This window comes from Charadrius vociferus, unplaced genomic scaffold, assembly GCF_000708025.1.
Source record: "Charadrius vociferus isolate BGI_N301 unplaced genomic scaffold, ASM70802v2 scaffold561, whole genome shotgun sequence".
NCBI lineage: Eukaryota > Metazoa > Chordata > Aves > Charadriiformes > Charadriidae > Charadrius > Charadrius vociferus.
The window spans coordinates 985,727-1,011,922 of NW_009646848.1; the positions used below are offsets into that span (position 1 = coordinate 985,727).

At 48.9% G+C, this 26,196-nt stretch overlaps 1 protein-coding gene across 1 annotated transcript; it reads left to right on the forward strand.

The window, feature by feature from the left end:
- Positions 1-418: 418 nt before the first annotated feature.
- Positions 419-24,434, forward strand: LOC104294503 (alpha-2-macroglobulin-like protein 1). The gene is made up of 35 exons (XM_009894116.1): positions 419-483; positions 1,426-1,609; positions 2,559-2,721; positions 3,277-3,329; positions 5,216-5,236; positions 5,744-5,903; positions 6,350-6,434; positions 7,829-7,940; positions 8,964-9,078; positions 9,520-9,629; positions 10,106-10,273; positions 10,511-10,741; positions 11,427-11,490; positions 11,867-12,012; positions 12,305-12,454; positions 12,696-12,848; positions 13,842-13,926; positions 14,550-14,664; positions 15,340-15,565; positions 15,695-15,821; positions 16,417-16,538; positions 17,043-17,097; positions 17,728-17,811; positions 18,872-19,048; positions 19,185-19,266; positions 20,069-20,225; positions 20,465-20,539; positions 20,887-21,049; positions 21,439-21,653; positions 21,792-22,007; positions 22,120-22,244; positions 22,541-22,631; positions 23,776-23,844; positions 24,157-24,259; positions 24,394-24,434. Exons 1-35 carry the CDS (start codon positions 419-421, stop codon positions 24,432-24,434), a joined length of 4,308 nt encoding a protein of 1,435 aa, XP_009892418.1.
- Positions 24,435-26,196: the final 1,762 nt, after the last annotated feature.

Below are 26,196 nucleotides of genomic sequence, written 5' to 3' on the forward strand. Positions count from 1 at the left end.
GCCAAGGGGACATGGGACAATCCAGCTAGAGGCAAAACAATGGGACTGGGGCTGCAGCTGGCACAGGAACCAGGGTCAGTGCAGTGAACAGGAAACAGGCTGTTGCTTAGCGAACTAAAAAGCAAATTTGTCTGAATGATGCTGGTCCATCCACAGGGGAGTAGGACAACAGAGAGGCTGGCGTCCAAAAAGACTTGGATTGGCTGGGAAACATCCTGAATGGTACAACCCTGTGCCTGCAGCACTATAAACACAGGAATGAGGCAGAAGGAATTAAACTTTGGGGTTTCTTGTCTGCTTCCTGGGAGAAACGGCAACAATAGCAGGTGGCCTGGAGACCTTGGAAGGAGAGAAGCTGCACCCTTACCTTCTCTCCTGACTGGCCCTCCAGAGGAATCCACCTCTCTGGGGTTCTCCCATGAAAATGTGGACTCCCTTCCTCCTGAGCTGCCTGCTCTACACCCTGAGGATAGTGGCACAACCGTAAGTGCCATTTAAAAATCTCACGAATGATAATTGTGATGCTGAGGGAGGGGTCAGGACAGCAGGGAGAGAGTGTGGGACCCTGCAAGTCATCTCCTGGAAGGGATAGGCATGGGTATGCAGTATGCCACAAGCCTTGTTGTGAACACAGGGTCCTCCTAAAGGTGGAATCCTCTCCCACAGATCTTGCCACAGTGCAAGAACTAGGTGAGGACTAGCAGTGGGAACAAGAAGACTGAGGGACTGCAGCCTGAAAGGAAAGGTGTAGGATACTGTGAAGGGCAAATGAAAAGGGCCGCAGGGCTGGGGATGATTAAGCAGGAACCAGTCTGCTGCCAGAGGACCTATCTCAAAGCAAGAAGGGTGAATCCTTTTCTATTGAGGGGCTGGAGTAAAGCTGCAGAGAATCCTGAGCTTATGATGTGGGGCCAAAACAGACCTAGAGCCTCAGAGATCTTTGGGATCAGAATTGCACAGCTGCCACCTCAGGTCTGAATGAACACAGACACGTGGCAGGTTTGGATTCAGGCCCTAGCCTGAACTTTGCACTTTGCTCCATTTCTTAGTCCCATAGCGCTGTTGCCTTTTCCATGTGTACTGAGAACGCCTAAGAATGCTTCCCTTTGTAGAAGCAGAGATGGTCTCTACTGTATAAATTTCTCTGTGCTGCTGTAGCATCCTCCAAAAACATATGCACACCAGTGTGACCTGAGGTCACCTGAGAGTATTTCTCTTTTATTTTTCTGACATTAACTATATACCTTCCTTCACCCTTGTGAGAGTTTCACACTCTCATTGTTAATCTGTCCCTATCACTCCGGCAGAGCAGCATGTCCTACCCCCAGAGAGGTGGGAAACCCTCCTGCTCTCTCAGACCATAAACAGTTGCCAAGAGTGGGTGAGACTAATTCCAGGATACGATGTCTTGTTTCCTCACTGCAGGAGGTACCTGGTCATCGTTCCAGCTGCACTACCCTACCCCTCTTCCCAGAGGGTGTGTTTGGACCTCCGTGGGGTGGAGAAGCCTATTCGTGTGGCTTTAACTCTTGTGTATCCATCTGGCAACCTCAGCCTCTACCGCAAGGTTGTCCGGAACAACTGGATCTTCGAGTGCTCCAAATTTCAGGTCAGGATCATTCTTAGCAGGGACCTCTAGCTGGCAGCTCCCAGCATGCTCTTTTGGCTCATGACTCCTCTCACCAGAGAAATAGACAATGAAGGTGATGGGAGGAGAGAGGGCATGGAAAGGGGCGAATGCAAAGTCAGGGAGAGTGTTCAGTGGGAGCGTGGTGTCTTTGGTGCCTGCCTTTGTCTGTCTGCATAATACTGTTCTTGCTGGGTATCTCGCAGTCCCACCTGGTGGCACACCGAGGGAAGGCTGCCTGGCTAAGCACCAAAGGACTGAGGAGGATGTAGGAGCTTAGAAGGACCCAAATGGCAACTGTGTAGCTCATTCTCTCCACTGAGAAGGAAGCACTGTCACAGGGTGTCGTTTGTGAATCGTAGTGCAGAAAGAGCCAGACTTTTTGTCTCAGACAGCCTCTCATCACATCTGCTTCTCTCCAAGCTTCTCTTTAAGGGCTGGAAAATGTGCTGGAGGACTAGGAAAGACATGGGAGGTTACACACACAAGCTCAACACAAGGCTCTCCGATCTGCCAAACCCATGAACCTTATTTTCTTGGTTTGCACTGATGAACACGAGTGGATTTCAGTCTCCCTGACCCACACAGGCCAGGAAACAGGTTTCTTATGCCATAGACCTCTCCTTCCCTTGGGTTGAGTCTTCTCCATCTTGCTCCATGCAGGCTGTAACAGTGGCCCTGTGAAGGGGGCAGACACAATTTCTGCGCCAGAAGAGGCTCCCTTTTCCTCTTGTCCAAGTGCAAAGGCGTCTCCTGTGCTTCCACAGACACAACTCTCTGTCACTGAGGGGACACCCTGTGCTGGCCTTCAGAGTAAGACAGGGAAGAGCCTGGCCTCACAGTGCAGCAGGAGTGAGAAGAGCACTGCTCTGATGCCATCTTGTCCTTCCCCGCTGCTTGCTAATCTGGTAGCTCCTCTTTTGCGTCCTAGGTCCCCCGACCTGCAGGCAACCAAGAGGTGGGCACTGTCCACCTGCACATCTCCAATGGCTACTACTTCAGTGCAAATGAAGAGAAGCAAGTCCTGATCCGCAGGGCTGGTACAGGCACCTTCATCCAGATGGATAAACCCATCTATCACCCAGGACAGACAGGTGAGCACTCTGCATGGAGCACCCCGATGGTTCCCCTGCCTTGATCTGCCTGCACTTTGGTCCTAATTTTCCTTGAGTGGCATGCTGAGTACTTTGTGCCATGCAGCCTCCGTGGGGACAGAGGGGGAAGCTGTCTGCTGCCTTCTGGAGTGATGTATCCGTGCACCACATTTTAGGGGTGGGAAAAAACTGGAAGGGTCAGTCTCACATGCTTTAGGAGCAGAGCTGGTTCAGAAGAGGCAGCAGACGTGAACACAGTCTTCTCAGGCAGGGCCAGGTAGAACTGGTCTGCTCACGCTGCGGATGAGGAAGCATAAGAGTAATTTTGGGCATAGCCTGTGGAAAAGCCCCTAAACTGGGAGGCTGGCTGCTGTGCTGCTGCTGCTGCATGTGGGGAGGAAAGAGGCAGTGGGAAGGGCTGAGCAAGGGGCAAGGGGGGCTGCTGGGAGGGCTGTGTGGGGAGCTGTGATTTTGAGGTAAGGCAAGTGCAGGGCAAGTCCATTCCTGAATGCACTCTGGCTCTATAATGTGCTCTTTTCCCTTTTCTCCCTTCAGTGAAGTTTCGGATCGTGACGTTGACTGAAGATTTTGCTCCTGTTAACAGCAAGGTAAAGCCCACCTAAGTGGAGGCGAGGGGGTCTCTGGGGTGCCTCTCTCAGCTCTGCCTCCTCTGCCAGCCTCACGGCGTGGAGGCTGAGACAGTCCTGATGTTTGCAGCACCCAGGGTGCACAATGCCAACCCGCGACCAAACTGAATTGGAACAGGGGCACCTCTTTGCTGACGGCTGTGCTGTCACTGTCACAGGATGGCTGCTGGCCGGTGGGAGGGTTGGCACTGCTGATGGTATTTGGGGAGTGTGTTGGCGCTCCCTGCTAAGTGAGTTAGTCCAGGGCAGCCTGAGAGCTGCATGCATCTGCCCCTCCCCCCCAAAAAACAGGCAGGGCTTCTGGGGACATCCTGGGCACCATTACCAGACAAGTTGTGTACAGACTCGGGCAGACCCCAAACTCCCCTCCCGCAGCTCTGGAAAGCTCAGTGCTTTGTGGAGCGTGTTTGCACCCAAGGGTGGCAGGAGGGTCTGAAGCAAGCTGCGATGCACCTGCAAAATTTTAAGAAAAATTAATGGAGAGGGATATGCATGAACTGATCATAAAAAGAGAAAAGAGAGAAAACAGTATAACCAAATTATACTGACTTGCTGCTGGCAGCAGCTCATTCTCCCCATGTCGAGGGAGTGAGAATTTGCCAGAGACTTGCATATGTGCTAGCCAGGAAACTGCAAGACTAGCATCTTTCTACCTGCAGCCGGCAGCTATAGCTATTTCACGTTATTCTGTCCTGAAGCAATTTAAGGAGAGCCAACGGGAATTCATGCCATGACAGATAAATACTGAAGGGCACACATGAGCAGAGTTGGATCAAATCCCTCTAGACTGAAATAAAGGGAGAGATGCTTCGGGCTTCTTTATCGCTGACTTGATTTCCTCTTTTTTGGGCTATTCATGAGGGCCTAGGATCATGCATTCCTTTCTCCCCCCAACAGAGAAGTCATATCTCTTGTACTAGGTAATAGAGTAAACAATACATTTGCTTCCATGGCTACAATTGGTTCATGAAGATTTTTGACTATAAATGTTTGATGCCTATGTGTGAGTATGAGTAAATTAGCATTATAACTGTTTATAACGCTGTGATGAAAATTCAAATGAGGTCATGTTTAACCGAAGCTGTTATGAGAGTTGAGCGCACTGCAACATTAAAGCTATCATACATAGTTTGTAAAATAAATGGGTTAGAGATAAAATGGGTGCCATTCACGAGCATATTTTGGTTTAGCATTGTCATTAGATTCAAGTTATGAAAACAGTTAACCTGCATATTTTTTTTTTGTTTCAGTGAAAACAGAGCTGCCTATGCTAACTTGCATGAAAGCTTAGAATGATGAATAATGTGAATTTATTATGGCCTTCTGTTTACAGACCTGTCACTCTCCCAAGCCCCTGCTACTGCCTCCTTACGCCCCACGCTCCCAAATCACATGTCCTTCACCACTACTGCCTCCTGGCTGTAGAAAAATGTGGGGTGTATTCTTCCTGTAGGTGATGCAGTTTTGCTAATTCTTGAGATTTATGTAACAAAAGTAAGAAGCCTTTTAATATTTATGAACTTGGAATGATGACATTTGTGAGTCTCTACTTTTCTCCTTTTTTATAGTAAATTCTAGCTTTCACAGTTGTACAGTATCTATCAAAGTGCATCTTAAAAATTCAGGTATCAAAAAGCAAATCCAAAGAACAGCACGGATTTTTGTTACCTATTTTCCTTACTATTTCAAAGCCATTCTCCTGGTTTTGGTAGGATCAAGCTCTTTTTATTGTAATGTTTGTGACTGGCGGTGTTGTCACAGCACATGTGCTAGGTGAGTAAGATAAGTTTATATGCAGGTTGCTATGTCATGCCAGTTTCTGACATTGCTGTCTGTTTGCTTTGCAGTACTCCGTGGTGGAAGTCCAGGTGGGTGTTTCAGACTCCTCAGGTGTAATGAGGAAAGGTACTTCAGTATGGATAATACCTAGGTAGCTCTTTTACTCAGTAAAGTTACTTTTCTTAGGGTCTGCATATACACATGCATGTGCATACGCTCTCCACATGCTTCTTGTTAACAAGCATTGACAATCCAAATGGTTCACCTTCCATGCATTTCAACATTCAGGAACACCAGCCAGGTTTTAGCTGGCTCTAACAGTTCATCTTTACGTAAGACCGGAGAGCCTAAATATCAGGACCTTTCATACCTCCTTTTTCGATGGCAGTACAGATTAAAATAACCCTGGGTGGGTTGCGTTCACCTCTGTTGGCGCTCCAGCACTCAGCTCACTTCAGCACCATCTGGGTTAAAAACAGCAGGAACCTGTGAAAGCCTCTGAAATCTCTGAAAAGCCTTTGAATCCAGTGGGCTCTGGGTAGAAGATAACAGGTGTTGCTGATGACTGCTTCTTTTTTCCTCTCCTGGGACTGCAGGACCCAAACCAAAACCGCATTGGCCAGTGGCTGGATGTGAAACCCAAACAGGGCATTGCAGATCTCTCTTTCCAGTTAGCTGCTGAACTTTCTCTGGGGACTTACACCATCAGTGTGGCGAACCCGAAAGCATCTGGTACCTTTAAGGTGGAGGAACATGGTAAGATGGAGTATGGAGAACCAAGAACTGGATGGAAACAGTTGCTTGTTTCTGTCTGTATAACAATATATAGCCAAACATTGTAAACTAAGATTTACTGCCTGAGACCCAGGATTAAACACAAATTTGTAGAGTATAGAGTGGGCAATATGAGAAATGAGCACAAGGGAGACCACACTGGAGATTCCTGGAGAAGGTATCTGCTAACAACTAGGCTGGCACAGAGAGAAAATACACTGAAGACCTCTGTGAGACTGTTCGTATGTTGGGGGGAAAAGGGGATTCTTTCTTCATTTTCCCTGTTTTTAATTAGTCCTTGCATTTACCTTATGAACACATTCCTTCATGGGCCTCCAGCCTTACATGAACATACTCCTCCCTTTTGCAATCCCATGTCAGGGTACTTTGTTGCCTTTGATGGAGTAACTCTGTGGTTTTTGTTCCAGTGTTGCAAAAATTCGATGTTTTCTTCGAGGGACCAGCTCAGATTTATGCTTCAGATAAAACTTTCCCACTGCGTGTGTGTGGCAGGTAGGGAGAATGTTGAGGGGAAAGGAAAGAGCTCATCGAAATTGTGTCTCTCTTACTGTATGTTGCTGTATGTTTCCTATCTGTATGTTTCCTATCTCCTGAGGAGAAGTGGCTCAAGAAGGGCCACAGTCGTTCATTCCTTTCAAAGAATCCCAAATAGTGCAAGGGTCAAACTGATGGGTTCTTCCTTGGGGAAGATGTACACGACCCACGCTTGGGAGAGAGAGACCCACACCATCCAGCTATAGGGAGGCTTGTCTTAGGCAAGACATGCTCTGCTCTGGAAGCTGTGTATGCCCAGCCCAGAAAGACCTTATGTGGGGAAAACCACATATTTGATATGGGACTGATTTGCTGAGGTGAAGGAGCAGGAACTGGTGTTTCTTTAGAAGGTTATACTGTTCCTTCTCACTTACATGCTGCTGAACTTATTACCTTCTTAGAAGCAGCAGGTGGGTTTCTCCAGTTATGTAGGCATTAGCAAAAACTGAGCAGATGAGGATGTGAAGGACAGTCTGATCTCAGATGGTGTATGCACAAAGGAGGAAGGAGAATGACCATGGAAGCACTTTGTAGACAGATAAAGCGGGTGAGCTCATTTGTATTTGGGGCTGGGTTGTCCAGAGACTTTTGGCGTCTTTTTGCTGCTGGTCTGACATAATTTCTCATTGATTGGAACATTTAAAATTAGACCATATGGAGCTCCAGTAGAAAACAGTACAGCACTCCGCACCCCCAGGACAGGTCATAGATGTCTTCCTGTTACTGATACTGTCAGGAGCACTGCTCCAACGCAAAGCCAGAGAGGAGTCAAAGCAGGGAAAGGCAGCAGGGCAGGCGGGGGGGATGTCTGCACTGACAAGGGCACACTTCTGCTGTACCTTGCAAAAACCAGCAGAGCGGGTCTGATGATGGAAACAAGAGTCCAGATGATGATATAAGCCTCTGAGGTCACTCACAGGTCTGAGGTCACTCTGTAGCTCTATACTGCCATACCATGCACTTGCTGTTGCTGTCTGCAGGGACACAAGTTTCTGCTGCCTTCACACCTGAGCTAATACCTCCACTGGGTGCTGCTCTGTGCCATGTGGACACATCAACTCAGGTCAGCTCTCTGCCTCTGCCTGTAATTCCAGAACAGCAAGTATCCAGAAAAGGGAGAGCTTCGGAGAGTGTGGGTCCTTTCCTGTCTGTGTTTTGTTTCTGTCTCTCTTGGACACAGGACCGCGCTATTGCATTCTCCAAGTACACATTGTATTATATTTCCAGTTGTGCCTGCCTGCTTACCAGCTGTATTAGGACCTTCATCAGGAAGGTCACCTTGTGTGGAGCAATGTGCTCAGCAAAACACCCAGTGCCTCTGCTCTGCAGCTCCTCTGGTGTTCTCCCTGCAGGTACAGCTATGGGAAAGCAGTGCAAGGGATCATGCGTGTGACTTTGTGCCAGAAGGCAAGGAGGCGTCCTCAAAATGCCAGCAAGGACATCTGTAGGGAATACAGTGGTCCGGTGAGTAAAATCCTGGAAGATACATGGGTTGTGGAGGAGCACCACACAGGACAGTGTGTCAAGGGCTGAGTGAACAGAAGGAATTGCTATGTAGGGGAGGTTTGCCCATCTCTGTAATATATACGTAGACTAATAAGTAATTTTTTTTATTCAATTAATGCAATTGTTGTTGTCCAGACCAACTGAGAAGACTTCACCCCCAGAAATCCTTCTCTGCAACTTTGCTTATTTGTGATAGGGAATAGAAAAGAGGAGTTTCGCAGAAAGATTGAGAGTTTTGTTCTTCTCCGGAAAGGAGCATAACTGGCCAGAAACTCATGCAGTGTAGGAAACAACAATTAAAAGAGCTTTCTCGGGCGCAAAAATGCTATGTTAAGGTGAACCTATCCTGGAGCTGCACAAGGACACTAACATATGGTGAAGACATGGTTAATTCCACAGCCAAATCACACAGTGGCTTTTATCTTTTTTCTTTTTATATATTTATATATTGCATATTTTTATATTAATTCTCTTATTACATCTTTCCATTCCTAACAAAGTATTTCATAGCTGGGCTCTTTCCTTGTACATATGGTTGAAAACTTTTCATGCTTAATGATTTGTCGTTATGACTTGTTACAGTAGTTGTAATCTTCCAGCCCTGGAAGAGATTTGTTAATTTGAATTTTCATTTGATTCTACAGTTCTCCAAGCTAGATCTCTTAAAATACTCACATATTTTCTTAGTGCTCCAGTTAGTGCAGTCTTCAGTTTTCTACTAGAACTGGAAAGTTGCCAACATTGTAACTTTGATAATACTGTGATGCATGATTTGTTTTATATTTCTGCAACATGAATTACGCATACCCATGACTATAAAATAGAAAATACAGACTTTAAAGTGTGAACCATACCCATCTATATATGTTTGCATTATTACTTGTTGCAATCAACAGTGATGACAGAATGACTGGTACCTCATGCTTCTAACTCCTTCCCTTCTCCCCAGCCCCAAGTAACATCTACCACTTCCTATTGCAGACCGCGAGCAAGGGGTGCTTCACTCCTTCTGTAAGCACATCAGCCTTCAACCTGGCTCCCAGTGAGGAAGACAGCAAACTCTATGCAGAAGCCTCTCTCCTGGAGATGGGCACAGGTACCCGTGGGATCTGCTTACAACTAGGTGCAGCAGAGAAGGTGCAAGGGTGAGAGGGACCATTCTGGGGGTGCAAGGGTCAGAGTGGGCACACCTCCTCCTCTCCTCCACCTGGTGCTGGGACCGTCACAGGACACAGAGAGCGCTTCTGCCCAAGGACTATGGACACCGCTGTGCCCATGGAGAGTTACTCTGCCAGCAGGCAGATGAGGTGTGACTAGAAGCGTGGTCTGTAAGGCCACAAAGGGGCTTGGAAACACCTTAACTAAAGAAGGAGCTGCCACAGGAACAGCCTCCAAACCTTGAAGGGTGCTGGTGTTGGGAAGGAAGTTTGAGACACTCTGATTAGAGGGGCTGGGAACAACAAAGTGAGATTAAACTAGGGTGCAGTGGTCATCTCCGATACTGATCCCACTTCCCTTGAACTCTGCATTCCAACAGGGGTGCAGATCAACACCTCCAGCCAAATCCTAATCTCCAGGACAGCTGCAAGGGCTGTGTTTGAGACACCAAATCCTTACTACATCCCTGGAGTACCCTACAGGGGGAAGGTAATTTTTTGCTTTGTTTCTTCCGTCCTCATCATTTGCCAAGGAATTTAGTGTCTAGTAAATTTTGCTGACCCAAACCATTTTCTGTTCTCCAGACAGAGTACTTTACCATGCAGTGTATCACATCACTTGACTGTGCAGCTCCATTTTCTGCTTTTCAGATTCCCTGATGTCATTACACCTCTAGCTTCTGCTGAGGGCAATGAGTGATGTCTCAGCAGGGATGCAAGGATGTCCCAGCTGTTGGCTAGGAGATAAGCTCCTCATGCTCTAGCCACACACACCTTTTGGAGAAGACAGATTTTAACCACTCTCAGCTTAGCTTTAGAGATGAGGGAGTTTTATAGGTCTATCTTCTTGGGGCCAGACTGAAGCTAAGTCCACCTACACAGGAGGTTCTACATTTGTCAGAGGGAGGAAGGCTTTGGGTACAACACCGGAAGGAACATCTAATTTTGGCTTTTCTGCCTCACTAGATTAAGGTTCAGGATCACTATGGAAATGGTATGAAAAACAGAAAAGTTTATCTCGTCATAAAGTTCATGAGACGTCGGTTCATCAAAACATATATCACAGATGGCAGTGGAATGGCATCATTCAACCTGGACACAACTGCCTGGAACAGCTCGTCAGTCTCTTTGGAGGTAAATCCCACCTCTGCATACAGGAAAGTCAGAATCCTTGAGTTCTGCCAGTGTTCCTGGCTCCTGCCATGCAGCCCCCCTGCCAGCTCAGTCCTGAGCTCCCCACACAGCTCTGCCTGTGCAGAGCCATGAGGAAGGCACCAAGCAACAACCTTTCCCAAACCAAGCTGATGGCATCCTAACAAAGCACTGAAGTATAAAACTCTTGATTTCTGTGTGTCTCTGGTCCCCTCTCAGGGAAGGTTCACACTGGAGGATCTCGTGCACACACCTTGGAAAACAGACTTCAGTTACACAAACGCTTATCATCACCTGCAGCCCTTCCATGTCACAACCAAGAGCTTCCTGGACATACACCCACTCACAGGAACACTGCCCTGTGGACTGAAACAGAATGTCCAGGTGACCTTCACGCTCAATCGGGATGACCTGGGAGAAGACACCAGCCGTATAGGATTTGCATATTATGTGAGTAAGCGTAGGAGAGAACCTGGGGGTGAAAGGCTGCACTGATGGGACCAGACCCCAATGAAATGTTGAGGGTGTAATTTAGATCATCCCTGGAGAGATGAGAGGAAATATTTGCTCTTGGAGAACGGGGTGAACACTACACCCAGTAGGGCTCAGCCTGGCCACAGTGTGATCCTGGTATCGGGGCCCCAGTCACCTCCATGAATGGGAGGAGGCTTCTACCTTTGCAGCCCATTGCCCCCTTAGCCTCTGCCAAGGCTGCAGTGGGAAGTCTGTCTTCCACTCTGCACAGTGGGTCTTGTGCAGAGTCTGCTGTCAAACTCTTCCCCCTTTAAAACTGGATGGGGAACCACTTTTTCAGTCTAGTTATCAAACAGCTGCTCAGTGGAAATGGCTTTTGGTCCAGCTGGAGACCTGCCTACTAGAGGGGAAATGCCTCAGCTCACTTATCTCTAGTGAACCCACTACCCATCCATTGTCCTAACTGGACAGACCGGACCAGAATCTCATGTGTTAAAGCTTCACCTCCCACACTGTGATGTCTGCAAATCTGCTGGGCCCGAGGAGTGGGGTTGGATTGGACCCTCAGTTTATTTCTGAGGTTGCACAGGAAAGCAAGATGCACACGGGCAAGTGTGACTGCAAACAGCAGCCTGATCATCCCATGTCCCTCCTTCTCCAGGTCACTGGGAAGGCCGGAATTGTTGTCAGGGGCCAGAGGAGTGTCCAGGTTGGGAAGCTGAACAGTAAGTCTGCGGTGGCTGGACAACAGGAAACAGTTGGGTTTCTAGGTTGGACAGTGAGAGTTGCCAGAGTTTTTGCCAAATTCCCTGAACCTATAAGTCATGGGCAGTCAGTGAACAGGGCAGAGGGAGGCTGGGGAAACAATTGTTTCAGCTAGAAGAGGCCGAAAAGACAGAATGAGGGAAGAAACAAAGGGAAGACATACTGGGAGGACCTGTGGGAAGATGGAGCACATGGGGTCCCACAATGGAGGGAGGGGGCAGACAAAGCAGAAGCAAGAATTGGTTTGACTTTGTGAGATTATAAAGGAAAAACAAGAAGGCCAAAAGGAGATCTTGGTGGGGCTGTGATGAAAACACTTTCCCTTTCCTTCCTCAGTGTTGAAGGGCTCCTTCTCCATCCCTTTGACCTTCACTGCTGACTTCACCCCATCACCTTCCTTAGTGGTGTACGCCATCTTCCCCAATGGAGGGGTGACAGCTGACAGCATCCGGTTTGATGTTGCCTTGTGCTTTGAAAACCAGGTGAGACTCACTCCTGTGACTGGGGGAGAGCTTACAAGCAGAAGTCAGCAGGCTTGTGGAAAAAAGACCCTCAGATCCTTCAAAGAGAACTGGGGAGAAGAGAGGAAGGGGATGTCTGCAGCCCAGTGCCCAGGGACCAGGAGAGCTTCAGCAGTGACTTATGTTCACAGCAGTGGCTGAGCCGGGAAGACTCCAGTTGGTCTCCCTCTCTCTCTCTGTGCCGCCTGTCTGTCAGACTCCTCACCCCTCTTTCTCTCTTTTTCGTATTTCTTTTCCTGGTGTGTTTCTCAAGGTCAAGGTAGGATTCCCAGCTAAAGAAGCCCACCTAGGGTCCACAGTGCAGCTCCGACTGCAGGCAGCCCCTGGCTCCCTGTGTGCAGTACAGGCAGTGGATGGAAACATGTTCCTCGCAAGACCAGAGAGTGAGCTGACAAACCAAATGGTGAGTGTCTGTGCAACTAGGCAAAAAAACAGGAGTGACGGATGAGCTGGGAGAGGCAGGCAGGGGCTGTGGCAAGGGGAGCTGGAGGCTAATGGATGAGGAGGTCTTTGTTTGGAGGAGAAAGTGGGGTCTGCCTAGGGACATGGGCAGGAATGGGTATGTGTGCTATGGGAGGGTGGAGCGAAACATCTGGAGGTATCTGCTCCTTGAACAATTCTTCCCTGCCTGTGAGTTTCCCTAGGTCTATGGTTTGTTCCCTGCTGCCTACCAACATGGATACCCTGCCCAAGTAGAAGAACGTTCGGATCACTGTGTTCAGCCCCAGTCCACGTCACCTCTGCTACGAGGGAAGCCACAACATTCCTTTCAGCCTGACATCTTTAACCTCTTCCGGGTAATCACCTCTGACTTTTCCCAGAAATTATGAAAATTTGAGATATCTTTCTCCCCACACAGTCTGAGAAGCCCTTGCCTTCTCCAGAGAACTGTCTGTCCTGATCTAGCTGTGCTGTTTCAAGAGACGTACAATCCCATTATGAGAATGAGCACGTCTATTCCCCTCCACAGATGCAGAAAGCAAGATGATGATATCCTGGACCAGTACAACCCAGCTTTTGGGGCTTTGGAATGAGATCCTGGGCGCTTTGCTGTGTACACTTTGTCTGCAGTATTAGAGAAAAGAGAGACAAGGAGTGATCCCAAGTGTTAGACCACAGATTGTTGACGTGGCTTAGTTGTTAGCCTGCTCTCTGGTACTATTTTGGACTGTTCCCATGCAGATTTCTTGCTGTCTTTAAGACAGATGTCCTCTAGAAAGGACAAGTCTTAAGGAGCATGGACACAAGACAGGCAGTGCCATTTGGCCCTGGACCTGGGGATCAGACACTGTCCTCTTTTATTTAGCAATAGAAGCACATCCTAGGAGGGTCTTTCACAGTGCAGGGACACCTCTTGTGTTTGTGGACAGGTCAGTGTCACAGCCCCAGGGGCTGAATGGAGGGTGTGCTCCCCGACACCTCTGTATGACTTCAGAGGCCAGATTTCATCCAGTTATTTCCTCCAGCGTGCATGAGGGGATGGGGCAGGACACTGACAGCTCTCTTCTGTGTCCTTGTTACTGGAAATGCATTGAGAGGAGCAGGACATCCCAGTGTCCCCCAGAAGAGAGGTGGTTGTTTAGTGACCTCCTGAGAAAGAAGGGATGGGGGAGGCTGTGCCATGCCTCCCTCAGCACTATGTCTGCTTTGGCCAGTGCTGCTCTGGGCTGCCTGGGTACCAGGCTGTCCTGGCCTTGATGGTTTTCAGAGTAATTTTGAAGTACAGTGGCCAGTCTTCCACATTCACAGATGCTTTTCAACTTCCCCTGCTCTCCTTCTTTCCCTAACAGAACATGGGGCTGAAAATCTTCTCAAACCTTTTAATCAAGAAGCCGTCACCTTGCCTTCATCGGATGGATAGAAAGTTGACCATGGGTGAGCTGCGCTTTCAGCCTACTTGGGACATGAGGTCACCCAGGTGGAAGAGCCCTCTGATCTCTGGGGTTTGCTGGTGGTGGGTATTGAGTCTCTGAGGAGTAATGGGTGCTGCTGCCACAACTTAGCTGCCTGGTCCACCAGCCTCAGCATGACCCAATCCCTATAAAAAGGGCTCTGAAGAATGTCACTAACTGCATGTTCCCTGACATTAAAGGATGGCATTCCCTTTCCTGGCACAGGCAAACACAAGCATGGGCCAGGACCTGTTTCCCAGTGACTGCCCTGCAGACTGTGCCAAAGGCTGGCTTCTTTCCCCTCCTGCAGCTGTAGGGACAGTAACTTCCTTCCTCTGTGTCTCAGCTTGCACTAGATGATTATCTAGTGCAGATAATCATCTCGTGCAGCGTGCATGAACTACTCCAAGCTGATTCTCCTGTTACCACTCTCTTTTCCCTTCATATTTTCCCTCTCCTACCGAATCAGCCTCATGTTTTCCTCTGCTAGGCTCATCCCATGTCTCGGTTACTGTTTGCTTTTCCTCTTGCCCCAGTGCTAGGCTGTCTATCATTGGCAGGGTTCACCTCTCCCACTCTGGTGGGACTCATTAGTCTTTCTTTCAGGGGGTCCTTCTACAGAAGACCAAAGAATCCCTAAGGAACAGCCCCAATTTAAAACTCACGGAAGACTTCACCACTATTTCCCTGAAACTTGGATCTGGAGTCTGTTCTCTGTTGGGTAAGTGATGCCAGAATTTATGAATGGACAGATGGGTGATCCCTTTGTTATTGCATCTTGGCTAACTTGCATTTGTGCAGAAGTCCAGTCAGAGGGTGTAAAGAGAGATCTGCATATGAATTTTGTGTCTCTTCCCTGCATTTGTAGTGCATCTAACCAAAGGACTAGTAGACTTTGAGGTACAGAACTGAAGTCTACACAGGTTTAGACAAAAGCAATACACCTCAAGACCAAACCACCACGTACCCTTCCTTCACATGTTGGGGTATGCTCTACTAACTTCTCAATTTGGTGGGTGCACCAGCTAAATTTGTAGCCCTTGTTGCCACAGTGCTTAGATTAAGACTGATGAATCAGCACTCAGGTAGATATGGTGCTGCTGCTTTCCAGGACATCATGCTGTTGACTGAGTATACAGAACTGGAATGCTGGAGCAGTGTCTTGCTCAGGAGAATGGTATAGCACCATTACTGATGGCATTTAAGCAGGACTTATGGCTTTAGGGAACAAATTGCTGAGACCTGCCTTGCTGTAGTCACTGGAGCAGAAATCATTGGTGATAGAGCAGAGATTGGTCTGAGGACCTGCATGGCCTCCCTCACCCAGGGCCATAAGCCTTCCCCATTGCAGTGGAGGGGGCTGAATTTCTTCACGCAAGCGCTTTCTTCCTCTCAGCTCCAACGGCAGCAGGAGTGTCCCAATTGCAGCGCCTGCAGCTGCCACAGACTGGAAAGTCAAGATGTTCTGCTTGGCTGGGAGGGGATTTGGCCTTGCCCCAACCACGAGCCTCAGAACGGTCCAGCCCTTCTTTGTGGATGTGACGTTGCCATATTCTGTCATCCGAGGAGAGACCTTTGTGCTGAAGGCTACTGTCTTCAACTACCTGCAGCAGTGCATACAGGTGTGTGGCTGTGCCACAGGTAACACTGTATGGGACAGATCTACCGTGACCTCCAGTTCTAGAGCGCGTTGTGCCAAGCCATGTCTCCTGAGCTGCCTAATCACCCACCTGCATCTGTCATTCCCTCAGATCCATGTGGCCCTGGCTAAATCCTCAGACTTCCAGGTGGAGCTGTGCCGGACCTGCAGGGACAAGGAGTGTCTGTGTGCGGAGGAATCCAAGACCTTCATGTGGAATGTGACGGCAGTCCAGCTGGGTACAGCAACAAAAATGGGAATGGTGATGGAGAACCCTAAAACCACAGTGAGAGGGAATGGGAGGTCCAGAGAAGCTGGCAGAGCATTGCCCCCTCTGGATCCTGAAGTTTGTTCTTAGTGGTTCAAGTGTGCAATCCATTGTGTCTGCTTTCTTTCTCCCTTCTTAGACAAGCCTATCAGAGACGGCGGGAGCTGAATGGGTGGCATGGACAACTCGTGAAAAGAGAGCTGTGGGTCCAGCTGGGAGGATGGGGCTGCTTGGATGTGGGTGGGGGAACCTTGTATGTATTGCTGGTGCTGGGCTTCATATGCAATGGGAAGGAGACACTGGGGTCCAAGGGGCTGCTGAAACTCCTGTTGTTACAGTCATATGTAGTGCAATGAAGTCACTGTTGGTGAAGCATTACCTACTTACTTTGTGCTTAGGGTGCCTGAACAAGCCATCAGTAATGGTTGTCTTACCTTTACTTGCCAAACGGCTGAGGCTATGAAGACTAGCGACCCGAAGACATCTCAGGCCACTATCAGTTAAAACAAGTTGACTCTATTTGTCTACAGGCATAAGAAACAGTCTCTGTTCTATTTATTTGCCAGGGACTGTGAATATCACGGTGAGGACAGAGGTACTGGACACCACGTCACGATGTGGGGGCAGGAAGCCCTTGCCAGCTACCATGAGGCGGAGGCTTATGCTGGTCAAACGCTTGCTGGTCCAGGTCAGTATGAGAACAGGCTTGCTTCTCTCTCTTTGAGTATCCCTGCTGCTGGGGAAAGGGAGGCTGAGCTGGGCTAAATGGTCTTCTCTCCTCGTTTTTTGGCCTGCATTAGCATACCAAGGCTGTGGCTCAGTTTGCTTTGCCCCCCAGGACCTAGCCAAGCCTATTCCCTTCTTGCAGTACTCTACCTTGAGCTGCATTCACTCTCCACATCTGTGTTTCTCCTTGTACCTTTCCCTGCCCAGTCACCCATTGTACATGAGCTTTTGTATATGCTCACTGACCAGAGAGCCCTGTCCCTCAGGCTTGCTCCTGCTTTCTTGAGCAGTGAAGCAAGCAGCTTCAGTACAACCCCACCAAAGGTGAGGAGAATGGAGTCCCTGACAGCCTGGGAACTAACCACTGAATTCAGATCTGAAACGGCTCTGAAATTTTGCTGCTGTTTGGAAATTTTGTGTGTAATCTTGTTTCTCCTGTCTCGTGTTCATGTTCCTGCCCTGGCAGCCAGAAGGTGTGTTAGTGGAGAAGTCTTACAGCTCCCTTCTGTGCCCAAGAGGAGGTATGTGGACAGCCTGAATGGATCCTGCAGCCTGAAGTATCTAGACCTGAGAGTAGAACTAAGCTGGGGGACGTCTGATGAAAGAATGTTTTCAAACGATTTTTCACATAGGAAGTTTAACTTCCTATCAATCGGATAGGAAAGAGCGAGAAATACTACTTCCACACTTGCTGTCCTACTGAATTTGCCACTGAGTATAGGTGGCAAAATCCTGCTCTGTAGTCTCCTTCCCACACTGTAGCCTCTGGGTATTACTGGGGCTTGATAGTCACCAGTGAGAGATGCTCCTACCCTCCCACCCTGTCCCTGCAGCATTGCAAGTCTCCCCAGGATGTCCCCCTGCCCGGTGATGACCAACTGTGATTCTTGTGAATCTTGTGAAGTGAAGTGCAGTGAACTGAGTTGTGAAGCTTGGTGAGCCCTCAGCCTAGCCAGCAGCTCTCTCGGCTCTTCTAATCTGAGAAGTTTCCAGGCAGTGGAGCTTGGTGTGATGCCTGGGACAGACTGTAGGGAGCAGCCTGTGTGAGTGGGATGTAGGCAGTGTCCCATTTATCTGTGCCAGTCTTGTCCCTCTGGTTAGATGCATTTGGCTTGATTTTTCATGCTACACCTTTATCTTGTTGTTATCAGGAAACATGGCTGAAGAACCTGTGTCCCTTCACCTACCCGACAAAGTAGTAAAAGGATCTGCCAGGGCTTCCATTTCCATCTCAGGTGAGTGATTTTTATTGTGGTCTCACTGACTGCTGTTACAGACAAGCAAGGCTTAACTTGCTGGTGATGTCAGGGGATCCATTTGACATGAGACTGCTCAAAAGAGAGGATGCTGTGTTTCCATTCTCTGCAAGGTTTGCCAACACCAGGCTTTCACATTTTTGGATTGGCATTTAGGATTTCATGGGAAAAGTAATCTGCAGAGGAGAATAATCCTTATCTTTCTAACTAGGACTTTGGAGCAGAGACTCTAGGCCACTATTTTTACTGGAACTTTGGGACCTTGGCTAGTTCTGTGTAGATACCATCAGAAAAGCTCATAACCGTCTTGTCTCCCTGTTAAGTTTCGCTGTTACAACAGAAGCTCCTGGAGAAAAGAAGGCCTTCTCAGTGTCACAAAGTTGCAAAAGCACACTTTGGAGAGGCTACTGGGACCAGTCATACCCACCATTCAATACTCTTATTTGCTCATTTGCCCCTGTGGCAGAATTGGTATGAAGCCAGTCCTGGCATAAGTGGCCATGGATATTATGCAACAGAGACCCAAAGAAGGAAACCGAATACAAGGCTTTTTTGGCTGGCTGGGGGACATATGGACACCCTCACACCCTCTGACTAGCACCCCTGCTAGCTTACTGACATTTTGGTGCTTGACATATGGCCAGGTAAAACAAGCCTGGCTAAAGACCAGAAATATCTCAACCTTTCCCTAAAACCTTTTATATTTGTCTGTCTGTATGACACATGCTGAGCAACTGCAGCTCTCCTCATAGCCTTTAACAAATAGTACTTGTTATGGTTCGAGACCTTCAGACTGAAAAAGCTGATAAGGGAAAGTTCCTCGTGGACTCCATAGTGTGGTCACCCTGCATCATGATGCCCAGACTGAGAAGAGTCAGAACTGTCACCACTCTCCATCCTGCACTGTTATTTTCTCCTCTTTCCTCGTCTCTGCAGTGTTTTCCTCCTGTGCTGAGATAAAGCACTATTATCCAGTACCTGGCTGAGAAGCACCTCAGATCACACTGACACTTGCTTTGTTTCTTACACCCTTGCGTAGGTGATCTCATGGGGATGGCACTGCAGAACCTGGGCAACCTGGTGCAGATGCCCCATGGCTGTGGGGAGCAGAACATGGTGCTGTTTGCCCCCATTGTCTATGTGCTGCAATACCTGGAGAAGACGAGGCAGCTGACCCCTGAGATCAAGGAGAAGGCAACAGGTTTCCTGCGCAATGGCAAGTACAGCAGACCCACCTTGCTCCTCTGCCTTCCACTGTGTCCAACCTACCAATAGCTCTTGCCCTTGCGCTCAGTCAGTGTTGTCCTCTCTGTGTTACTGTGCTGTATTAATTGCTGTTTCCATCTCCCCAGGGTACCAAATGCAGCTTCTTTACAGGCGTAGAGATGGGTCCTACAGTGTCTTTGGGCAGCAGGATGGGGAAGGGAACACTTGGTAAGCCCTGGGAATATCCCTTGCTCCTGATTTGTCCTGTCTGGGCCAGAGCAGCTAATGTGCCTGGGAAAGCTGATTGATATGATGTGTGCTCTTTCTTTTGGATGTAAACCACAGGAGCTCTCTGGCAGGGAGACAGATTGAGGGACTTGAGCCACTTGAAAAAGCAGCAAGGCAGGGCAGCAGTGTTTCTGGGAAAGTGGAACAACAAGGAAGTGGTCCCAGTGGGCAGGAGGTCCCTTTTTGTCTCTATGGCCTTGCTGCTGCCCCACAGAGAACACTGGGTACTACTGGTGGTGTCCTGGCAGCCAAGAGGGTTATATACTGACTGGAGGTAGATCAAGGAAGAGCAATAGAAAATCATCTCCCCAGGCAGGGTATTGCTGGGGACAGTTTGAAAGAGCTGCCCTGGCCCAGCTTGGCCTTGTGGTGTCTGTTCTGGGAGAAATGCAGAAAGGAAGGGAGGAAGGAAACAGGGAATTCAAGATTGTCTCTAGGTATTTGGGGGACATGAAGTGCAATGGGTAAAAGTAGAAGGGGTAAGAGGATTCTCAGCTGTGAAGTGACTGGGTAAAGCAGTAATACCTGAGTAGTACATTTGTGGAACCAGGCTGAGGGAGAGAAGCCACTTGGATCCTGTGGACCATTTCCACTTTTGTCTTTACTTTCTGGATGAAAATTATTCATTTTTGGCATGCCACTATGTCAGTGTTACCTTCAGGGACAAACACCAGGAGGCTTTTCGCTTTCTCTTTGCCTTTTTTTGTGTTTGTCTTTCTCTCACAACTAATTCTCTTCCTAGGCTGACAGCTTTTGTAGTCAAGAGTATTGGCCAAGCCAGAAAATACATCTATGTAGATGACAAGAACATCCAGGATGCCCTACGCTGGCTAGAGCAAAACCAGCTCCCCAGTGGCTGCTTTGCAACCAAAGGGAGTCTCTTTCACTCCTCCCTAAAGGTAAATGAGGGCCAAGGCAGGCAGCACAACTGGAGAATAGTTGGACAAGGGTTGTGACATCCAAAGATTGTGGGATCCCAAAGGAGCCCGGAAAGTTACTCCTGCAACCCATGTAACCAGCCTAAAAGACAGCAGGGTATGGGGTGGGGAGCACATAAGGAATGCTTTTCCATCTGGGGAGTCACTGCCTGTGCCCTCCAAACACCACTCAGAGAGTGAAAGGCACATTCCCTTCACAGGGTGGCGTGGATGATGAAATCTCCCTGGGGGCGTATGTCGCTGCAGCACTGCTGGAGCTGGGTCAGCCGCTGAAGGTTAGCACACTCCCGCTCCCTCCTGCTCCCTTGTATGCTCCCATGCCTGGGCACCACTATGGGGATATGTCAGCTGCTAATGCTGGCGTTCCCCAGGCCAGGAACCTGCTGTGAGGCAGCCAATGTTTGGCCAAACTGTGGAGTCGTTCCTCAAAAGCGATGGTGCTGTAACACTGGCATGGTGCAATAGTGTTTAGTGGCTATAGCTCCCGATGCACTGTTTTCTCAAGAGAGCATCTAATTTACTGGGTTTCACTGGAGCTACATCAGGAAGACATAGTCCAGCTCCCTGGAAAGAGCCCACTGCCCCTGTCAGAGTTTGTCATGTGTTTCTTCTCCCAACACAGGGCAAACTGATGCAGACCACCCTCCGCTGCCTGCAGCAGGCAGTTCACAACATCACCAACATCTACACGGAAGCTGTGCTGGCCTACGCTTTTGCCCTGGCTGGGGACTATGAGACAACCCAGGAGCTGCTGTATAAACTGGAGGAACAGGCCATCAAGTCAGGTGCTGGCTGCTAGTTGGGGTAATGCTTCTTGTTCACCTGCTGGGATCTGAAGTAATGTATGCCCAGCTACAGCAATTAGAAATGATGTATGTACTTGTACATATTCCTTGTATATGTGCTGTAACTGCATGGTGTGACAGAAAATACAAATTATTTCACAAGTTGTGAGGGTGACTTATCAGAAAGAGTTTCCTCAACCTGGAGGATTTCAAAATCCTCTTGAGGGAAGACGTAGGAATCTGTGAGCTAAGACCTGGAGAATAAACTGAGGAAAGCAATCCTAGCCTGAGTACAGGGAACGAGCCCTGAAAGCAGCCTGTTTTTTTTTCCTGTGAACCCCCAATTATGTCATCTCCAGATCACCTGCATTCTCCTTTTCCTTCTGCAGGAGGACAAATCCACTGGAGCCCCAAGCCAAGCTCTCCGGCTTCCACAGACTTCTGGCCTGGTACTCAGTCAGTGGACATAGAGCTGACAGCCTACGTGCTCCTGGCATACCTCTCTAAACCACGGGTACATGCAGGTGATATGACAACTGCTGCCGGCATTGTAGCATGGCTGACCCAGCAGCAGAACGCCTACGGGGGCTTTGCCTCCACCCAGGTAACAAGTAGCTCCCTGTGGATTGGTTTACTTTTGCACCTGAGTTTGGCAGGGCAAGTCCTCTTGAGGTCTTCCTGCTCCAAACTGGCTTCACTAGAGCTGATGCTTTCAGAGGGGTGACTGTCTCTCCCTCTCTAGGACACAGTTGTTGCCTTGCAAGCCTTAGCAAAATACGCATCAAGGACATTCAGCACATCAGGCCAGGCGACTGTGAGGGTGAAGTCCCAGAGGGGCTTTGGGAAGAGTTTCCAAGTCACCCGGCAGAAGCGGCTGCTGGTGCAGCAGGCAGCACTGACAGAGGTCCCGGGGCAGTTCCTGGTCCAAGTCCACGGCAGCAGCTGTGTCTTCGCTCAGGTGAGGTGGTGGGATGAGCATGGAAGAGAGGAGATGTGGAGGACTCTGCCTCTTCTCCCTGCATGAGATCATGCCTGTCATTTTTTTTCCCCTCCTGGCCCTCGCCCTGCAGACAGTGCTGAGGTACCACGAGACTCCCGTGCGGGCTGCTGTAACCTTCACTCTGCGTGTCAGCACAGAGCTGACCAACTGTAGCCAGGCCAACGCGCGTGCTCTCACCATCCGCATCCTTACCAGGTGACCCCAAGGGTTGTTTCCTCCTCCAGCAAGACCTGCTGTGCTTGGGGACGGCAGCTGGGAAAGCCTCAGGGCTGCAATGGAGGGACCCGGCACTTGGGGCAAACAGGACAGAGGGTGTGGGGAAGGAAGGTGCTGGCTACCTCCTGCAAGAGGGAGCAGTGGCTGACGTGTCCCCAGTCCAGGATGGGCTGCCTGGCTCAGAGTCCTGTGTATAGGGTATGGTGGTGGAGGGAAGGGGGGCTGGGAGGGCACTATTCTCACAGAGTCAGACCATCTGACTGTTTCTTCTTCAGTTACATCGGGAGCAGAGTCACATCCAACATGGTGATCATGGAAGTCTCCCTTCTGTCTGGATTCATCCTGGCTCCCAGATCCAGGATGCTGGTAAGGACTCTGGAATCAGAAAAAAGGCGGCTGTCATAGAATGGTTTAGGTTGGAAGGGGCCTTGAAGATCATCTCTTTCCGACTCCCCTGCTGTAGGCAGGGACACCTTCCACTAGTCCAAGTTGCTCAAAGCCCCATCCAGCCTGTCTTTGAACACTCCCAGGGATGGGACCTCAACAGCTTCTGTGGGCAACCTGTTCCAGTGCCTAACCACCCTCAAAGGGAAAAGTTTCTTCCTGATATTTAATCTAAATCTACCTTCTTCCAGTTTGAAGCCATTACCCCTCATCCTATCACTACATGCCCTTGTAAAAACTCCCTCTCCAGCTTTCCTGTAGGCCCCCTTTAGGTACTGAAAGGCTACTATAAGGTCTCTCCAGAGCCTTCTCTTCTCCAGGCTGAACAGCACCAACTCTCTCAGCCTGTCTCAGGTGAACAGGTCCCACCTGCTCGCTCCTGTTGGGAACTGTTCATTTCAGGCCATGAGGTAACTACATAAGCAGGTGCCTTTTACTGTTGAAATTGAACCAAAACCTCTAATTTCCATAAAAGGCCCACAAAGGTTAGCTACAGGAGATCAGAGGTCGTTCAGCTTTTCTCACTGACTGTATTCTGCCTTGGTCCAGAAAAAAAAATGCTGCTCGGTGTGCTAAATACCATGATTTGTTTGCCAGAAATTCTAAGACAAGATTTTTTAGAGACACTCTAGTTCTATCCAAAAAGATTATTTTTTCCAATTAAGCCATGAAACTGAAAGATAAAGTATTTGCACAGCCCCCAGACAGGTTTCCAAGAGCAGTCTAGCAGTCAGTGAGATGAGATGACAAGAATCTTTACTGGTGCCTGCACTGGTTTGCTGACCAACGCATCAGTCCTATGTGCTATCCACACGGCCTTTTGTCCCCAGAGCTGGAGATTCCTCTAATTGAGCAGGGAAAGCATAGTTCATCCCTGAGGGGCTCACAAGAGACATTCATGAGCGACTGCCAAAGATCCACTAAAATCCTTATGTGTGAGAAAGACACAGTTCCACGCAGAGTCCAGCTCCGCACCATCCCTTCAACACAACAGTGGGTCCCTCAGGTCAGGAAGCCCTAAGGAAAGTGCTCACAAATTTCCTTGTATTATTGTTTCCTATCCCAGCTGGAGCGCAAAATCATCGTTAAGAAAATAGAAGTGAAAGCTAATGTGGTCTACATTTATTTAGAGAAGGTAAGTGGGAACAAAAGCATTTCATTTGGCACAGTGAGAACAAGAGGCCAGAGGACAAGGAGCTGTGTGAGAAGCCCAAGGCTCGGCTAGTCATGGGGAAAGAGCACTGGTAGAACTGTGAGCAGAGGAAGCTTGCCCAATTTCATTGTCATTGGGTTAGCATTTGCTATTCCTCACACATAATCCATTTATAAAATCCATAATGTGTAATGGATTAGAGATTTACTGCAGGAAAACATTCAAGCTAGGGAAGATGAAGATGCAATGACTTCTTTCTCCTCTTCCTTGCTAATTTCTTTCCACCTCCACAAGCTCAACGATGAATCTCAGACTTTCATTCTCCAACTGGAACAAATAATTCAGATGAAGAACCTGAAACCAGCCATCATCAAAGTCTACGATTACTACCAGCCAGGTAGGTTGCAGAATTCCCTCCTACCCTTAAGTTGGGAGCTGGGTTCCTAGTTCTCTGGCTGGGAAAAGATGTTATGCACTCTTCTCTGTGTGCATGCATGTGTATGTAACTGTCTTTCTCATTTCCTTTTGCAGAGGAGCGAGCCTTGGCTGACTACAGTGCTGTCTGTAGCTGAGGTAGGCAGCAAGTCCCGGTGTAACACAAACAGTGGCATGAGGAAATGATGGGTCTTGAGTGGGAGGAAGGGAGTGTAAGCAATCAAAAACGGGAAGGAGGATGGTAATTGGTGAGGAGCATATATCCAGCTAGGAAGAAGAACTGGTAGTTGCCTGTGGATAGGTGTGTGGAGTTAGGCTGGGGGTTCTTTTGCAGCCATTGAGGCAGCTGGAAGGCTCTGGTGGAAGGTGGAGACAGGGACAGCGTCACTTAAAATGAAAGTGAGGAGGAAAGGGCTGAGCATCGTGTGGAGGGAGAATGCAGAGCTATAGCAGCCTGTGCTAACAATGGGCCTCAGGTCCGGACATGGCTCCATTCCCTCCCCACCCTCCACCCCCACCCCACAACCCTCCCTCCCCCCGTTCAGTACAGGGTAGGAAAGGGAGCCAAAGGAGCAAGCTGAAGGTGGGAAGATGTAATATTTTGTCCTGTGGGGTGACATACACAGCTGCCAGGAGGGGGGTGGCTTATTAGTAGCAGCCTGAAGCCAGGACAGGTCTGGAGAAGTCCCTTCTGGAAGGAGAAGAAGAATCTTGACATGGTGCATGCTACATCCTGACGTGATCCTACAGAGAAAGTGCTGCCTAGGGAGCTGCCTAGAGAGCCACCCCCACTACTAACCAAGGCAAAGCACCTTCCACAGCCTAGCGATAGCCATGGAGCGACCAGATCATGCCCTCCTTGTTTGTCTTACCTTCTGTCCCCACAATTGGACATGGTTCCTCAGAAAGGGGTGGAGGAGCTCCCAAATTTATGATAAAAGAAAGGAGAGGGACTGCCACACCATGACTCCTGCTTTTGCCTGATATTTCAGGTTGGACACTGAATGGAAGGAAGTGTCCCAGCTAGGACACAGCCGACATTAAAGTTGAGCCCATATGGTCCTGTGCCTAAGTGGATGGACTGAGGGATCACAACAGTCCAGCAGTTGTGCCTGCACTGTGGGGGCTGGCGTTGGGGCGGGGGATGTGTGTGTTGCATATCTGGTACACACCTGGGAAAAAGAATTAAAGTAAGCATAACCCATGACCTTGCCGCCATTGTGCCAGTTGTTGATGAACTACAGGCTTAGCCCATGAAGATACCATTTCTGTCATTGTCAATGCACAAACCTTCTAGCTTCTCTGTTGCTCTCTCCTCATGCTTCCCATGGTTTCTCCTAATACTTCTTGCAGTAGGAGACTTGGGCAGATTTGCAGTACAAGATGCGACTGAACAGGCTGTGACAGCTGTATCTCCTGTGCCTTTCTTGCACGCTCCTGTGCCATCGGCTCAGCTTTGAAGCAGTCCCCCGATAGTAATGCAGTGCATTGAGACTCTAGCCTTTCACTCCCCCCCGCCAGCAGTACAGCCTTGCCAATTGCTCGTGGTAGAGGTTTCTAAATGCAACTGTTGACCAAAGGAACTGTTGAACATATTCCAGCCCTCTCTTGCCTTCAGCTCAAGCTTGTGTGATGGGCACCTCCTTCAGGTACCAACTCTGCCTTGGTCCACGCTCTACCGCCTCCTGTGCAAGTCTGCTACTAGAGGGGCAGAGTTTTGCGAGTGTACATGTACATGTACACACACGGAACAGAGGTGAAGTCGTTTTTTCCAAGTGCTTTTAAATCCAGTTTTCCTTGTTTGGGAGAAAAACTGTAAACCTGAATAATCACTCAGTCAGACAGTTCTAGTCTCCTGACTTTTAATAAGATAGCCAGGCACAATCTGAGCCTTTGAGA

Coding starts and splice junctions, on each gene's coding strand:
- LOC104294503 (XM_009894116.1), top strand. CDS start 419: ATGAAAATGTGGACTCCCTTCCTCCTGAGCTGCCTGCTCTACACCCTG. Junction 17,098..17,727: donor CCTTCTGTGCCCAAGAGGAG/GTATGTGGACAG, acceptor TGTTGTTATCAG/GAAACATGGCTGAAGAACCT. Junction 19,049..19,184: donor AACAGGTTTCCTGCGCAATG/GCAAGTACAGCA, acceptor CCATCTCCCCAG/GGTACCAAATGCAGCTTCTT.